Source organism: Dipodomys merriami, unplaced genomic scaffold (assembly GCF_024711535.1).
Source record: "Dipodomys merriami isolate MVZ:Mamm:240054 unplaced genomic scaffold, mDipMer1.0.p SCAF_20, whole genome shotgun sequence".
Taxonomy (NCBI): domain Eukaryota; kingdom Metazoa; phylum Chordata; class Mammalia; order Rodentia; family Heteromyidae; genus Dipodomys; species Dipodomys merriami.
The window spans coordinates 27101281-27117727 of NW_027203382.1; the positions used below are offsets into that span (position 1 = coordinate 27101281).

The 16447-nt window shown below is 44.8% G+C and overlaps 1 protein-coding gene across 5 annotated transcripts in view; it reads right to left on the reverse strand.

Annotated features, from left to right (window-relative positions):
* Ccdc125 (coiled-coil domain containing 125) overlaps positions 1-14617 on the reverse strand; it is a 34373-nt gene extending 19756 nt beyond the window's left edge. For 3 of the 5 annotated variants that reach the window (XM_070031287.1, XM_070031289.1, XM_070031285.1), the window contains exons 1-5: positions 14355-14617; positions 9299-9361; positions 8102-8451; positions 5087-5145; positions 2006-2092 (exon numbers count right to left, since the gene is read on the reverse strand). In XM_070031287.1, the coding sequence (XP_069887388.1) occupies positions 2006-2092; positions 5087-5145; positions 8102-8411 (456 nt within the window). In that variant the 5' untranslated portion in view covers positions 8412-8451; positions 9299-9361; positions 14355-14617. Of the gene's footprint in view, positions 1-2005; positions 2093-5086; positions 5146-8101; positions 8452-9298; positions 9362-14354 lie in introns of those variants that run through there. The other 2 variants (XM_070031286.1, XM_070031290.1) reach the window with 2 other exon arrangements.
* Between the last annotated feature and the right edge of the window lie 1830 nt (positions 14618-16447).

Consider the following 16447-nt stretch of genomic DNA (forward strand, 5'->3'; position numbering starts at 1 on the left):
CAAGTGCTCTACCACTAGCCACCTTCCCAGCCTTCCATGAGATTCTTATCTCTAGTTAACCACCTAAAAACTGGAAGTGGCATTGTGGCCCAAAGTGATAGAGCACTAGCCTTGAATGAAAATCTCAGGGATAGCCCCACGACCAACCAAAAAAAAAAAAAAAAGAAAAGAAAAAAAGCTCAGGAATAGTGAATAATGCCCAGGCTTTGAATTCAAACCCCAGGACTGGCACACACACACAATTCTAAAATTAGATTGTAGTTATTGTTGTTCAACTCAAAGTTTAGTAAAAGAAAATTGTACTATAGTCCTGAAACAAGTGAAAGATACTATGTAACTGAAAATCTGTTAAAATATCTGCACCTAAAAAATGTTACATACCAATGTTCTTGTAATTACTATTAATTTAAATTTGGTAGAGTTTCAGGGTAGAATTTAATTTTAAAAACTGAAAAGACAAAGGAGGAGGCTACAATGCTTGATAAGAAATGTACTAATCATCTTGCCCATGTAATTGTAACCCCTCTGTACAGTATTTTTCACAATAAAATTTTTTTTTAAATTATGGAAAGAAAAAAAAAGGAAAAAAACATAGCATTCACCTGGTACCAGTGGCTCATGCCTATAACCCTAAATACTCAGGAGGCTGAGACACTAAGACTCAGGTTCTCAGGCAAATAAATCCACTCTTTGTGTATGTCCCAGTCCTGGGATTTGAAATCAGGGCCTGGGTGCTGTCCTTGAGTTTTGCTTTGTTTTTTGTTTATGGGGTTTTTCTGTCGTTGTTGTTTTGTTTTTGCTCAAGGCTAGCACTGTACTATTTGAGCCACAGCTCCATTTCCGAGTTTTGGGTGGTTATTTGGAGATAAGAATCTCACAGACTTTCCTGCCTGATCTCACCTCAAGAGAAGAGTCTTACAGACTTTCCTACCTGGTCTCACCTCAAACTGCAATTCTCAGCAGGGCATAGGTGGCTCAAGCCTATAATTCTAGTTACTCAGGAGGCTGAGATCTGAGGATCATAGTTCAAAGCCAGCCCCGGCAGGAAAGTCCTTAAGACTCTTATCTCCAATAAACAACCAGAAAACGGGAAGTGGCGCTGTGACTCAAGTGATAGAACTGAAGAGCTGAGGGACAGCGCCCAGGCCCAGAGTTCAAGTCCCAAGACTGACCAAAACTGAAACAAACCAATGAAAAAAACCCTGCAATTCTCAAATCTCAGCCTCCCATGTAGCTAGGATTATACGAGTGAGCCATTGGCATCCTGTGACAAGTCTATTCTTAATTACTAAAATTAACTGGCAAAAGGCTGAAAGTAGAGATATAACTCAAATGGTAGAGCACCAGCTAAAAGAGAGACCCTGAGTTTGAGCCCTGGTAATGATACACACACACACACACACACACACACACACATACACACACATACACACACACACACAAACACACAAACATGCAAACACACATATACACACACAAATCCATACTAGTAATTATTAAAATGTATGTGATAAAAGTATAAAAGTGGGGGCTGGGGGCTGGGAAGGTGGCTCAGTGGTAGAGTGCTTGCCTTGCATGCCTGAGGCCCTGGGTTCGATTCCTCAGCACCACATAAGCAAAAAGAAAAAGGCCGGAAGTGGCACTGTGGCTCAAGTGGTAGAGTGCTAGCCTTGAGCTGAAGAGCTGAGGGACAGCGCCCAGGCCCAGAGCTCAGGCCCCATGACCGGACTCCCCCCCAAAAAAAAAACAAAAACAAAAGTGGGGACTGGGAAGGTGGCTCAGTGGTAGAGCGCTTGCCTTGCATGATCGAGGCCCTGGGTTCAATTCCTCAGCACCACATAAGCAAAAAGAAAAAAGCCAGAAGTGGTGCTGTGGCTCAAGTGATAGAGCGCTAGCCTTGAGCTGAAGAGCTGAGGGACAGCGCCCATGCCCAGAGTTCAGACCCCAAGACCGGGCCAAAAACAAAACAAAACAAAACAATATATATATATATAAAAGTGCTTACCATGCTTTGAAGAATTTTTAGTGCTTCCTCTTTACCTTCAAGTTGTCTTTGAGATGCCTCAAGTTCAGTTTTTAAAATTTCTACTTCCTGTAGACAGAAATAAAATCAAATCTTCCTGTGTGCAATATAGGCAAATCTAAAAGTTAGTCCCCATACCTTTGACTCAGAGGACCTTCACTTAGCGAGTGAGAGAGTCTGCTAAAATTGAGAGCCTACCAAGTATCAGCCAAATCTTTTTGCTTTTTCTCAAATAGACACATAACAAACAATATAGGGAAAATTCTTTAGGTCACATAAAATAATTGTGGCTTGTATTGTATCCCCCTAAAAGATACACACACACACACACACACACACACACACACACACACACACACACACACACACACACACACACACACACACACAAGTCTTAACCCCTGGAAAGATGAATATGACCTTATTTGGAAAGGTGGTCTTAACAAATACTGTTAGGGTTTTTTTTTGTTTGTTTGTTTTTGTTGTTGTTTGCAGATTTATTTATTTATTTTTGCCAGTCTTGGGGCTTGACCTCAGGGCCTGGGTACTGTCTCTGAGCTTCTTTTGCTAAGTTACTCTACCACTTGAGCCACAGTACCACTTCCGGCTTTTTCTGTTTATGTGGTACCAAGGAATTGAACCCAGGACTTCATGCATGCTAGTCAAGTACTGTACCACTAAGTCATATTCCCAGCCTGTTGTTATTTTAGCAAAAGCTTGAGAAGCTAGGTGCCAAAAGCTCAAGCCTATAATCCTAGCTACTCAGGAGGCTGAGATTTGAGGATCATAATTCAAAGCCATCTTGGGCAGGAAAGTCCATGAGACTTATCTCCAGTTAAGCACCAAAAAGTGAGAAGTGGAGCTGTGGCTCAAGTGGTAGAGTGCTAGCCTTGAGCAGAAAAACTTAGGGACAGCATTGAGACCCTGTGTTCCAGTCCCAGGACCCACACACAAAAATATTTAGAATAAATCAAATTTAACATTTAATTGAGAAAATATAAGTCTGTTAGCTTTTAGAAGCAGAAGAGCTCCACTTGGTTTTTTAATTTACTTTTATTTATTTGTACCAGTACTGGGACTTGAACTTGAGTTCTTACTTGTTTAAATTTCTGTAGTTTTAAATCACCAGCTTTCTGTCCTTGGTCACAGCTATAGGAAATTAAGAGAGTTGGGGTCTTTCCTTTTTTTCTTCTTTCTTTCTTTTCTTTCTTTTTGGTGGTGCTGAAATTTGAATTTAGGGCCTTGTAACTAAGAGAGTTATTGTCACTAGAGTTATACCCACACTAAGGTGGGCTTCCTGCTTCCCAGGGGACTGGCTTCCTCTCTGCTGCTATGCTTACTAAGCTGGGGCGGGGGGCTCCTTGGAACCGTAAGAGACTGACTTCAAACACATCAAAGAAAGATCGGAATGGAAGGATAAATGGTGAACCAATGAAGCAGTGGCTTGAACTCGGGGGGCTGGGTGTTGTCTCTGAGCTTTTTCGCTCAAGGCCAATGCTCTATCACTTTGAGCCACAGCACCACTTCTAGTTTGCGGGTGGTTAACTGGAGATCAGAGTCTCCCAGATTTTCCTACCTGGGTTGGCTCAGAACCACAATACTCAGATCTCAGCTTCCTGAGTAGCTAGGATTGCAGGCATGAGTCACAAGTGCTCAGCTTCCCTGGTCATTTTTGAGGTTAGGGTTTTACTTCCTGCCTAGGCTCAAGTCTGTACTGTGATCTGCCTGTTTTAGGCTTTCCATTCATGCTGGGATGACAGGGGCACATCATCACATCGAGCTTCTCGCTGTTGGATTGGACTATTGTGGATTCTCTACCTAAGCTGCCTTGAACTTCAATCCTCCCACTGGTCTCCCATGTGACTGAGAATGCCATGTGTGTTCCATTGCACCCAGATATAAGAGGGGCATAAGAGGAGGTCTTGAGAAATTTTCTTCCTGAGCTGGCCTTGAACTACAGTCCTACCATTCTCAACTTCTCAAGCAGCTAGAATTACAGGCATGAGCCATCGACACCTGGTAAAGACAGGTTGTTTCAAATTGCACATATAGGGAAGCATTTGGATAGAAGTAATACCCACTTTATCTAGGAGATTAGAGAAGTAGAGCCAAAGGGAGAATGGTGGGTATGATCATATAAAAGTGGCCTTTTTAAGAGATGAAGAACATAAGATACATAAGTCTGTTGAAAAGTATGGGCTCAAGGAAAAGAAAAGGTGGGACTAGGGTTATAGCTGGGTAGCATGATTGACTGGCATAGTTGAAACCCTGGGGCCCCATCCATAAGAGAAAGAAAGGAAAAAAAGAATGAAGAATGGGTATGCATGGGCTTTAGTCTGGAGAAGTCTGGGGTGTGGCTCACTGAGGATGCATGCTTTTCTGAGTGTGTGTGCCAGTCCCAGGCTTGATATCAGGGCCTGGATGCTGCTCCTGAGCTTTTGTGCTCAGGGCTAGCTTTCTACTACTTGAGTCAAAGCTCCACTTTTGGGTTTTGGGGATTCATTGGAAATGTAAGTCTCATAGACTTTCTACTTGAGCTGGCTTCCTGATCTCAGCCTCCTAAGTAGCTAGGATTACAAGCATGAGCCACCAACACCCAGTGTTTTTGTTTGTTTGTTTACGATTAGCAATATGAACTCAGGGCCTGGTGCTTGCTAGGCACTTGAATCTTACCCCCAGCCTATAGAGTGCATGCTTGACATGTGGGAGTCTCTGGACTGAGTTGAGTTCCAAGCACAGACATGCACAAAAAACCCAGTATAGGCCTTCTGTACAATTTAAACGAAATATCAGTGGACTAACTTCACATGAAAATATTTTTTTTGGGGGGGGGGTCCGGTCGTGGGTCTGAACTCTGGGCCTGGGCGCTGTCCCTCAGCTCTTCAGCTCAAGGCTAGCGCTCTACCACTTGAGCCACAGCGCCACTTCCGGCTTTTTTCTTTTTTGCTTATGTGGTGCTGAGGAATTGAACCCAGGACCTCAGGCATGCAAGGCAAGCGCTCTACCACTGAGCCACCTTCCAGCCCCTCACGTGAAAATTTTTGTATTAGCAAGAGGACCTACCTCTAAAGTTTCATGAAGACGTTGCCTTAATTCTTCATTTGATAATTCTGAATTAGAATCTATTAGAGGGGGAAAAAAAAACTTGAAATACTTCTTTAGTTAAATATAGGACATTAATATTTAGGTTAAAACATTTCACAAAGGAAAAGATACATCATTTTGGATAAGAACACTTTGTAGGACTATAATAAAAACTTATGTGGGGAACTGGCTAATTTCCATATCCAAACACAAATGTATAGAAAAATGTGAATGTTAAGTAAAAACAAGTAGACTTGTGTGTGTGTGTGTGTGTGTGTGTGTGTGTGTGTGTGTGTGTGTGTGTACATGTGTGCCAGTCCTGGGGCTTGAACTCAAGACCTGTGTACTGTCTCTAAGCTTTTTTGCACAAGACTAGTGCTCTAGTGCTACAGCTCCACTTCTGGTTTTTGGTCGTTAATTGGAAATAGGAGTTTCATGAACTATCCTGCCTAAACTACCTTTGAACCTCTATCCTCAGCAATCGGCCTCCTGAGTAGTTAGGATTATAGGCATGAGCCACTAGCACCAAGCTTCTAAATGTTTTTGTTTGCAGTTAGTTAAAACTGAGGATGCAGAATTTATAAATCAAGAGGGCTAACTGTATTTTCATGTTGTCCTAACTCATGTTTATTTTAATTAGAGAGGAGTTTCAGGAGGGGAAGATTTACAGAGTGGCTTACACAAAATTCAACCAGACAAGAGCTGGTACACAATCTGTTGGACTCAACAGCAGAACTTTTAAAACATTCACTACAATATGATTCTGAATTTTAGGCTTTCTTTTCACGGAAGACATCATTGTTTCTTGGTTATATTAAAATTTCACTTTTTTTTGTCAGTCATGGGGCTTGAACTCTGGGCCTGGGTGCTGTCCCTGAACTCTTCAGCTCAAGGTGAGCACTCTACCACTTGAGCCATTTCCGGTTTTCTGATGGTTAATTAGAAATAAGAGTCTCTCAGATGTTCTCCCTGGGCTGGCTTTGAACCACAATCCTCAGATCTCAGCCTTCTGAGTTGCTAGGAATACAGGTGTAAGCCACCAGCCTGGCTTAAAATTTCATTTTCTTTCTTTCTTTCTTTCTTTCTTTCTTTCTTTCTTTCTTTCTTTCTTTCTTTCTTTCTTTCTTTATTCCTTCCTTCCTCCCTCCCTCCCTCCCTCCCTCCCTTCCTTCCTTTCTTTCTTTTTCTTTCTTTTATTTTGCCAGTCCTGAGGTTTGAACTCAGGGCCTGGGCACTGTCCCTGAGCTTTGTTTGCTCAAGGCTAGTACTCTACCACTTGAGCCACAGCTCCATTTCCCACTTTTTCTGTTTATGTGGTACTGAGGAATCGAACCCAGGGCTTCATACATGCTAGGCAAGCACTCTACCACTAAGCCACATTCCCAGACCCAAATTTCATTTCTTTAAGGTGAATAAAGGCAGTCATGGTATTCAGTATACATTATGTAGAACATGAAACATGCAACTTATGGACAGGAGAGGGAGGGGAAAAGTGGGGGGAAATGAAGGAGGGGGTGACATTGTCCAAAGAAATGTACACTTTACCTGACTTATGAAATGGTAGTCCCTCTGCACAACACCTTAATTATAACAATAAAATTATATTTTAAAAAAGCTTGGCACTGGTGGCTCATGCCTGTAATTCTAGCTACTCAGGAGGCTGAGGTCTGAAGATCTCGGTTTGAAGCAAGAAAGTCTATGAGACTTTTATATCCAATAAACTACTCAGAAAAGGCCAGAAGTGGTGCTGTGGTCTTGAAAGAGTGGCCTTGAGAGAAAAAGTTCAGGGCCAGTGCCAAGACCCTGAGTTCAAGCCCCAGGACTTTCAAAAGGAAGAAAGGAAGAAGGAAGGAAGGAAGGAAGGAAGGAAAAAAGGAAGGAAGGAAGGAAGGAAAGAAAGAAAGAAAGAAAGAAAGAGAGAGAGAGAGAAAGGAAAGAAAGAAAGAAAAGAAAAGAAAATGGAAGTGGCGCTGTAACTCAAGTGGTAGAGCACTAGCCTTGAGCTGAAGAGCTGAGGGACAGTGCTCAGGCCCAGAGTTCAAGCCCCACAACCAACCAAAAAAAGAAAAAAAGGAAAAGAAAAGAAAAAGAAAGAGAGAGAAAAAGAGAGGGAGAGAGAGGGAGAGAAAGGGAGGGAGGGAAAGAAAGGAAGGAAGGAAGGAAGGAAGGAAGGAAGGAAGGAAGGAAGGAAGGAAGGAAGGAAGGAAGAGACTGGGAAGGTGGCTCAGTGGTAGAGTGCTTGCTTTGCATACATGAGGCCCTGGATTCGATTCTTCAGCATCACATAAGCAGAAAAAGCTCGATGTGGTGCTGTGGTTCAAGAGCTGAGGGACAGCTGGGTGCTGGTGGCTCATGCCTGTAATCCTAGCTACTCAGAGGCTGAGATCTGAGGATCACGATTCAAAGCCAGCCCAGGCAGAAAAGTCCATGAGACTCTGATCTCCAATAAACCACTAGAGAACTGGAAGTGGCACTGTGTCTCAAGAGGTAGAGCATTGTCTTGAGCTGAAGAACTGAGGAACAGCACTCAGGCCCAGAGTTCAAGCCCCACAACCTACCAAAAAAAAAAAAAAAAAAAAGAAAGAAAGAAAAAGAAAAGAGCTGAGGGACAGCACCCAGGCCCAGAGTTCAGGCCCCATGACTGACCAAAAAAAAAAAAAAAGGAAAGAAAGAATGAACGAATGAATGAAAGAGAAAGAAAGAAATATTCCTTTACTTAACTGAAACTTACGCCTGGTATAGTGGTACCAATAAATGTATAGTGCCTAAGGGGGGAAAAAAAGGACAGGATTGGAGGTGTGGCAGAGGTGTGGCTCATGTGGTAGAGCACCTAGCAAGTCCAGACCCTGAGTAGTTAATCACCCACTGAAATCACTAGAAAGCATATACTATTAATGCAGAGTATCTACTGTAGGTGATTAGTAAAATACTTGTAAATATAGGCATTTAGGGTAATATTTACAGGGAAGGAGGAGGAAAATGCAGCGTGCTTACCAGCGCTACTCTGTCTCCTGAAACTGGAGGTTCCATACCCCGGAGGGCACCCATCCTGCAGACTGCCATGCTTGCAATGCTGAAAAAGGGCTCCTCCTATTTCTTCCCCCTTGCTTGAAAATGGAGGTGGGCTACAGTGCTTTCCGACCGATCTTTTCTTGGACATGGATAAATGTGAACCTTCCACTTTGTAAATGCCACTGGGTCTTCTCCCGAGGCCGTAGCCCAGATCGCCTTCTGTCATGTCATCCTCTTCTGTTCCCCAGATCTGTACCTCTGACTCACTTGAGGACCTCACCTCCTTGCTCATTAGCCAAATGTGGGCTTTACTGTATGGGAAAACAGGTCACCTGCAGTTGGGAAAAATCAGCACTTAAAAACAGTGAAGTAGATCCAGCAATGCCACTTCTAGAAGTTTATCCAAAGATTTAAAATCAAGTTGAAGAGGTATCTACATTGTTCAAATAGCCAAGCTATGAATAGAGAAAATGTGGTGCACCCAAATGCAAACACAGTAGAAAATTGGTTAGCCAAAAGAAACTCTCTTTGGAGTTTGGTGGAGTATGACAAATTAGATAAAACTAAACCATATGGAGTAAGATAGGCACAGAAGACAAATACCACATGATATCACTTTAATGATGAATCTAAAACAACAGAGGTCAAAGAAACAGAGGCTGTGGAGTTAGGGGGTGATAGTTAAAGGTACAAAGTGTTAATTAGGAAAAAAGCCAGCAGCTCTACAAGGTGAGCACTTTCCATTCAATTCTCCAACGGATGAGTCCGTGTCTGACCCACTGACTGAAATGCAATCCTCATTAAGATTGCTTTAATAAATGACTAAAAGGTGGAGTGCTTACACTAATAATCTAAAGTACTCAGGAAGCTGAGATCTGAGGATTGCAGATCAAAGCCAGCCCAACCAGTAAAACCCATAAACTCTTATTTTCAATTAAACAACAAAAAGCCAGAAGTAAAGGTATAGTCAAGTGGTAGAGTACCATTCTTGAACAAAAAAGACAAGCAAGAGTGAGAGACCTTGAGTTCAAACTTATTATTGAGTTCAATCATTTCAACAAAGAAGCCGCCAGGCTACTGCTGCCTGCAATTCTTTCAGAAGAAAATGCCTCCTTGACAAAGTACCACCAGAGAAATCACATCCTGGGCATCCCCTCTCAGACCACCGCAGTCACCTACCTGGGAACAACTCGGCAGTTCTCCAACTGTTCAGGACAGCACAGGACACAGGAGTTCTGTCTCCTACAGTGTGGAGGGCAGTTAAGACAGGCTTTCACCATCAGCATTTCAAAACAGAAGCTGTGCTGTGCTGTTTAGAAATAGCTAACAGTTCTTCCTTGCCTCAAGTCAGTGAGGAAAGAAAGAGAATGGAGGGAAGAGAAGTACATATGGCCCAGGATGCAGAGGAATGCAAAGGCTTACACCGTCAGTGAGGGTAAATCACAGTGTGCAAAGCATCTGGACAGGTCTCATGAACATGTCCCCACAATTGCATTCCCCAAGGGAACTTCAACCATACATCCACATGAAGATGCACACAAATGTTGACACATTACTCAAATTACTAACCACTCAGATTTCTACCTCCAGGAAAACAGAGAACCCAGTGACAATTCATGCACATCACAGAATACATTCAGCCACAAAGAGCAATGCATTTACTATCCTAACTATGCAACATGGGTAAAGTTCAGACATAAGGCTAACCAGAAAAGCACATACTACATGAGATATGGTGAAACTAATATATAATAATATAACTAATATATAATGACAGCAGATTCATGGTTGTCTAGGGTGGTAGCCTTGATGTCAAAGGGCATAAGGGAATGTTTGGGGACAATCTTGACCACGCTGATAGTTTGTCAAAACATATCTAGGTACAATGGGTACATTTTATTACAAGTAACTTATGCCTTAAAGTTCAGTACTAAGGCTTGGATCAGGGTCTTGCACCCTCTAGGCAGGTGCTCTACCACTTGAGCTTAGTTACAAGGGCACATCACTGTGCCCAACTTATTAGTAAAGGTGAAGGCTAACTTTTTGCCCAGATTGCCTTCAAATCTCTGTTAGGAACTGTTGAAGTATTTTCCTTAAATTATTCTATTTATTTTTCACAAACATTTTGCAAGACAATACTCTTAGGATTTAAGAATAGACAACTGGAAGGGGGTGATATTGATTATGATGCATTGCACTCAAAAACTCACGCCTGTAGTCCTATCTATTCAGGAAGCTGAGATCTGAGGATCAAGGTTCCATGTCAACTCAGGCAGGAAAGTCTGTGAGATTCTTATATCCAATTAACTACCAGAAAACTACAAGTGGTGCTATAGGATGGTAGCTTAGTGGTAGAGTGTTTGCCTAGCATGCATGAAGCCCTGGGTTCAATTCCTCAATACCTCATAGACAGAAAAAGCTGGAAGTGGTGCTGTGGCTCAAGTGGTAGAATGTTACCCTTGAGCAAGAGAAGCTCATGGAGGGCTGGGAAGCTGGCTCAGTGGTAGAGCGCTTGCCTTGCATGCTCAAGGCCCTGGGTTCGATTCCTCAGCGCCACATAAGAAAAAAAAAAGCCCGAAGTGGCATTGTGGCTCAGGTGGTAGAGCGCTAGCCTTGAGCTGAAGAGCTGAGGGACAGCGCCCAGGCCCAGAGTTCAGGCCCCCCGACCGGACCCAAAAAAAAAAAAGAAGAAGAAGAAACTCAAGGACAGTGTCCAGGCTCTGAGTTCAAGCCCCAGAACCGGCAAAAAAAAAAAAAAAAAAAAGTAAATCTGAAGGAGGTGCATTGGCACGTGTTGATAATCCTAGAACTGAGGCTGAGACAGGAGTATCTTGAGTTCAAGGTCATTGTGGATTACATTGCAAGACCCTGTCTCAAAAACAAACAAAAAATTAGATTTAACTTGTCAAGATAGATAGAAAATTATTTATTTAACTAAAGAATAATTTATTAGCCTGATGCCAGTGACTTACACCTGTAATCCTAGCTACTTAAGAGGCTGAGATCTGAGGATTGAGGTTCAAAGCTAGCCCAGGCAGAAAAGTCTGAAAGACTCCATCTAAAACAACCCCACAAAAACAAAAAACAGAACAACAAAAAAAAGACAGCAATATCAAAAAGCCAGGCTAGACACATGGCTCCAGTGGTGGAGCGCCTGCCATGAACAAGCAAGAACAAGGTTCTGAGTTAAAGCCCCAGTACTGGCAAAGAAAGAAAGAAAGAGGAAAACAAAAACAAAAACTCTTAGGAAGCTGTTTTACTGCTATATAACAGATTCCTGATTTCAAAGTGCAATCTCAGCCCTGTGTTAAGAATATGGTGGTGGTGTGGTCAGAGGATGTGGCTTAAGTGGTGAAGTGCTTGCCTAGCATGGTGCAAGACACACACACACACACACACACACACACACACACACACACACACACACACACACACACACACACACACACACACACACACAGCACAAAGTATGGTTTGTGGTCAGGATTAGGAAACCAGAGGCAGAAAAAAGAGAATTAGTCAACACCGGGGGAAACTGTAAGAGGGAAATGTAAGCAATCACAGAGTTGGTTAAAACAACTTCTCCTCCTCCTCCTCCTCCTCCTCCTCCTCCTCCTCCTCCTTTTCTTTTCCATTTTGAGACAGAATCTTGTCCCAATTTCTGGTATTAAAGAAGTAAAACGATTCCTGGCCTTAACATTTTTTTTTTTTTTGGGGGGTCTGGTCGTGGGGCCTGAACTCTGGGCCTGGGCGCTGTCCCTCAGCTCTTCAGCTCAAGGCTAGCGCTCTACCACTTGAGCCACAGCACCACTTCCGGCTTTTTTCTTTTTGCTTATGTGGTGCTAGGAATCGAACCCAGGGCCTCATGCATGCAAGGCAAGCGCTCTACCACTGAGCCACCTTCCCAGCCCTGGCCTTAACATTTTTTGAACACTCTACATATAGTCTCCTATCATTGGTCTGCCTTCCGGAAGTTCAGAGTTGAATATATATTATATATTCATGCTATATATGTGTATATTATACACATGTAATCCATATATATTATAGACATAATATATATGTATATATTATTTGTATATATGTATAATATTTTTGTGCATCAATGTTCTACAACTGTAGTTACTTTTTGGTGCTGCGCTCCTCAATCCCACAAGAACCCAGACCCTCTCCCTTTGTCCATGATTGTTTCCAATCTTCCCTTTCAGGCTCCTTTTCCTTTTCCTTTTCCTGCCTCTTCTGCCAAGGTTTGGCTTCCACTAGATATACATCTACAATTGGACATTTTGCCAGCAATTTTTTTTAAATAAACAAAGTACGATTTTTGTTTTGTTTTGTTTTGTTGGTCGTGGGGCTTAAACTCTGGGCCTGGGTGCTATCCCTGAGCTCTTCAGCTTCAAGCTAGCACACTACCACTTGAGCCACAGCGCCACTTCCAGTTTTCTGGTGGTTAATTGGAGATAAGTGTCTGGGCTGGCTTTGAACTGCTATCTTCAGATCTCAGCCTCCTGAGCAGGTAGGATTACAGGCATGAGCCACCGGTGCCCAGCCAAACTGGATTTTTTATTGTTCTTGTTTGTGTGTGTATACACATATATTGTGTATGTATTGTAGGATTCACATAATTCTGAATGGGTGGCCTCTGACCCACTCAGCAGTCAATAAGGACAGATCGCAGACAGTTGGTACTTCACAAGCCTCAAAGCATAAAGCTTTATTGCTATAGTCTCAGACCATGGGATTTTCTCTTGGTCACTGAGGGTAGAGACACCTGTCATGACCAAGCCTTCAAAATCCCACTTTCCTTTAATGGTCTCTCTGTGGGTAATTTGAGCGACATCTGTTCTCTGAGGACAGCTCTAACATCAGCGTAAGAGGCCATCGGACCTGCTCCTCTGCTGACTGACCTGCAGGGAGTGCCAAGGCCCCTTCACTTCTACCTGCCAGCACTTTAAACACACTTGTTTCAAAAACAAATCCATTATCCTCTCCACTCACCAAGTCTCCTCAGGCCTCTATTTTTGCAAATGCAATAATTATGCTCCAACACTCAGGTGCAAAACTTGGGGTCTGTCTTTTCTTCCGTTTTCTCTTTGACCTTCACATGCTTTCACTTGCCAGGTTTATATCTCTACAAAAATCTCCCCAAACCATAGCATTGTTTTTATGCTAACTTCATAGCCTGGGCTGAATCCCTTGTTAATTCTCCTGGGCTCGCCCCATAGTTCCTTAATTGACCTACCCCCAAACCATCCTATGCATTGCTCCTTCAATAACGTCCAAATATCTCCTCTTGTGCTAAAACATTCCGTGGCTCCCTTGGCATGTATAATTAAAATGCTCCCTCCCCCATTTTCCACATCTGTTCCCTTTGTCAGTACTCCCCATAAAAGGGGCTAGCTGCTTCCAACAGGACCCTCCTGGGTCACTTCCAGGTTTCCCAGGGTGCCATTCTCCACCCCAGGAATGGTTTTCCTCTCAGACCCTTCTTGGCTCAGGACAATACTCCAGACTCCCACCAGCTAGGTATGATTTCTACTCTGGGCCCTCCCAGCTTCCCATTGGGCCTTTTTTTTTTCATAATCCTGATTTCCTACCTCACCCCAGGATTGTTGCTCCTGCTAGACCCAACACCTGCTAATGGCAGGGGCCAGCTCCCATTTGCTTACACTTACCAGGTGTCCCAAAGATATGCAATGGGCAGAATTGAAGGTGAATTCTGGAAAGATTCCTTCTGGAAGCATCTACACCCACTAGCTTGACAACTCCGCCTTAGCAAACAAGTTGGTCAAACAGACACGTGTCAGGCTTGGCAAAGAACTAATCTGAACTCTCGGTGAACAGCAGCCTGCACCCTGCTGCAGGGCTTTGTCTGTTAACTTATTTTAGGATGGTTTTACATGTCAAGCAATTAATCCTTTACTCAGATGTCTGCAATGTGGGCGTTAAGGGCATATTTACCAAGGCTGAGATCAATAGGAGTACAGACCACCAACCAGGATCCAAACCCGGATACCATATAGCATTCCGTGCTCTGCAGTTCTAAGCCTCAAAACTAGTAAGCCAGAGACGGTGGAGATGCAGATAGGAAGAGAAACGGTATTGGAGGCGTTCGTTCTAGTGTCCATGTCTGACTAGGACAGGATCAGCGCGCCCAGCCCCGCTCACCCAGGCCGCCCGCCAGGGGCGCCCGCCCCGCGCCCCGCCAGGCCCGGAACCCCGCCCCCGGGCTTACCCGAGCCCCTCCAGGTGGCCTCGGGCCGGGCGACCGCGCCCCCGGGCGCTGGGTGCCGCCAGGTCCTCGGCCGCAGCCGGGTGCCTGCGACTTCTCCAGCCCACTGGGCACAGCCGACACGGGCAACCTGGCACTTGGAGCCGAGCAGGCAAGGCGGGGGAAAGATGCTTGGCCGCGGGAGGCAGAGGCGGGCCTGGAAAAGCAGGCTTTCCGTGCCAAGAAACCAAGAAGGCCTTGCTGCTGTGGGGCACCCGGGCAGCCAAGATGGCGCTAGGAGGAAGTTGAGTGGGCAGAGCCCGAGTTCTATGTTAAAGTCTGGCTGGATGCCACCGTCAGTGCGTGAACAGCTCCGGGACAGCAGAGAAAGTATGGAAGGCTTGGGCGCAGAGAGGGTGACCTCTAGTGATGGCTGGTTCCCTTGCCGCCCCCTGTAGTGCAGTAGGGGCAGCCAGACCGCTCAGTCCCCAGTGAAAATCTAAAAGAGTTTATTGAGCAAAAAGTGCTGAGCGCCAGGACTGCACCTGGAGTTGGGATCGCAGGAAAGGGCCCCGGGTGCCAGCCCATAAGGGCTTTTAAGCATTTGGGGCTAGGGCGGGGAAAGGGGGAGGCTGGGTGTTGGTTTTAGCCAATGATTGTTACAAGAAATGCACACCTTAAGTTTAAATTTCCCGTCAAGGTTTTGCCGGTGGGAAGCAGGGGACTAGAACAAAGGGTGGTGAGGGTTCCCTGAGTTAGGGCTCCCATTGCTCAGAAAACAGTAGAGTTATAGAGTTACAGGGTTAGGGAGTTACAGAGTTACAATCACAGTTACTAGCTAAAGTAAATTACCAGGGAAGTCGTATCCACAGCACACTGACATTTATATCTTAAAAATCATTCATTATCCATTTTACACAATCCAAGTCAAATATTATATTCCATCTTTACGTCCTCCACCATATCACCCTTCCATGCCCGTGGTTTTTGTTTTAAAAAGTGCTTGCTGTGTGGTAATAAAGAGTTCCTGCTTGACTTGACTCCCCACTGGGTCTGGCTCGGGGCTAGGGGAGGCTGGGGAACAGGGACCCAAGCACTTACCTTTCCTCAGACCCCATCTGTCCTCTGTGGGACGGATGAAGACCCAACATCTGGCGCCCAATGGCTAAGCAGTCTCTCAGGGTAAGTGAAACCCTTAGTATGGGTAATGCTATCTCACAGAAGAAAGAGCCAGCCTTAAAGGCCCTACAGCTCATGCAAGTCCAGGGGCCTTGAACTATCTGATAGCAATGCTATTAAGACCTGGGACACCATTGTCACCCTGGCCCCCTGGGTCCCTAGTTCCAGTCTCTTTTCATGGACCACCTGGGCCAGGTGGAGAAGCTGGCCATAGAAAGGGAGAGGCACTTTGGTGTCTCACCGCCTCTGAGGTTTTGTCCACCGCCCTCAGGACATCCTTCCATCCAGACACGATACCCCTTCCCCCTCCTCAGGAACTCGCAGAGGAGAAGGGGGCAGCATCAGGCCTACAGGGAGTAAAAGAGGATTTGGGGAGTGAGGAGGAAAAGGAATGGGTCAAATTTGTTAGGGAATGCACTATCAGGCAGAAGCACGCACAGTGGAAATTAAAATGAAGGGGAGGGTTACCCCCCCACTCAAATGCCCCTGACAGTCTTAGGCCCCCACCCTATGGCCCCGAAAGGGGGAGGCCCTAAGCAGCCCTATGGAGGGAGCTGTGAGACCTAGGCCCCTATGACCGGCCCTCCACGGAGGGGCCAAGGACCAGGGAAGTAATCTATGCGGAGGCCTACCCTGTAAAGGAAGGGCCACCCGGGAGCCCGGACCCTAGGCCACAGGATTCACTTCCCCAAGCGTATCCGGTCAATCTGGAACCAGGGGCTAACAGGCCCTTGGAATGGTATCCATGGGAAGCTAAGGATCTTAAAGAGCTCTGCAAGGTGGTGTCGGAGGATGGCTCGAACTCCTTGGACCCAGACCCTATTACAGGACATTGTTTATCACCCGTGTGTCCCTAAGGACTGGCTGGATGTGGCCAAAGACGTCCTCACCAATTCTGTTTATTAAATGGTGTGCCTTCTTTAAGGAGGAATGCAGAA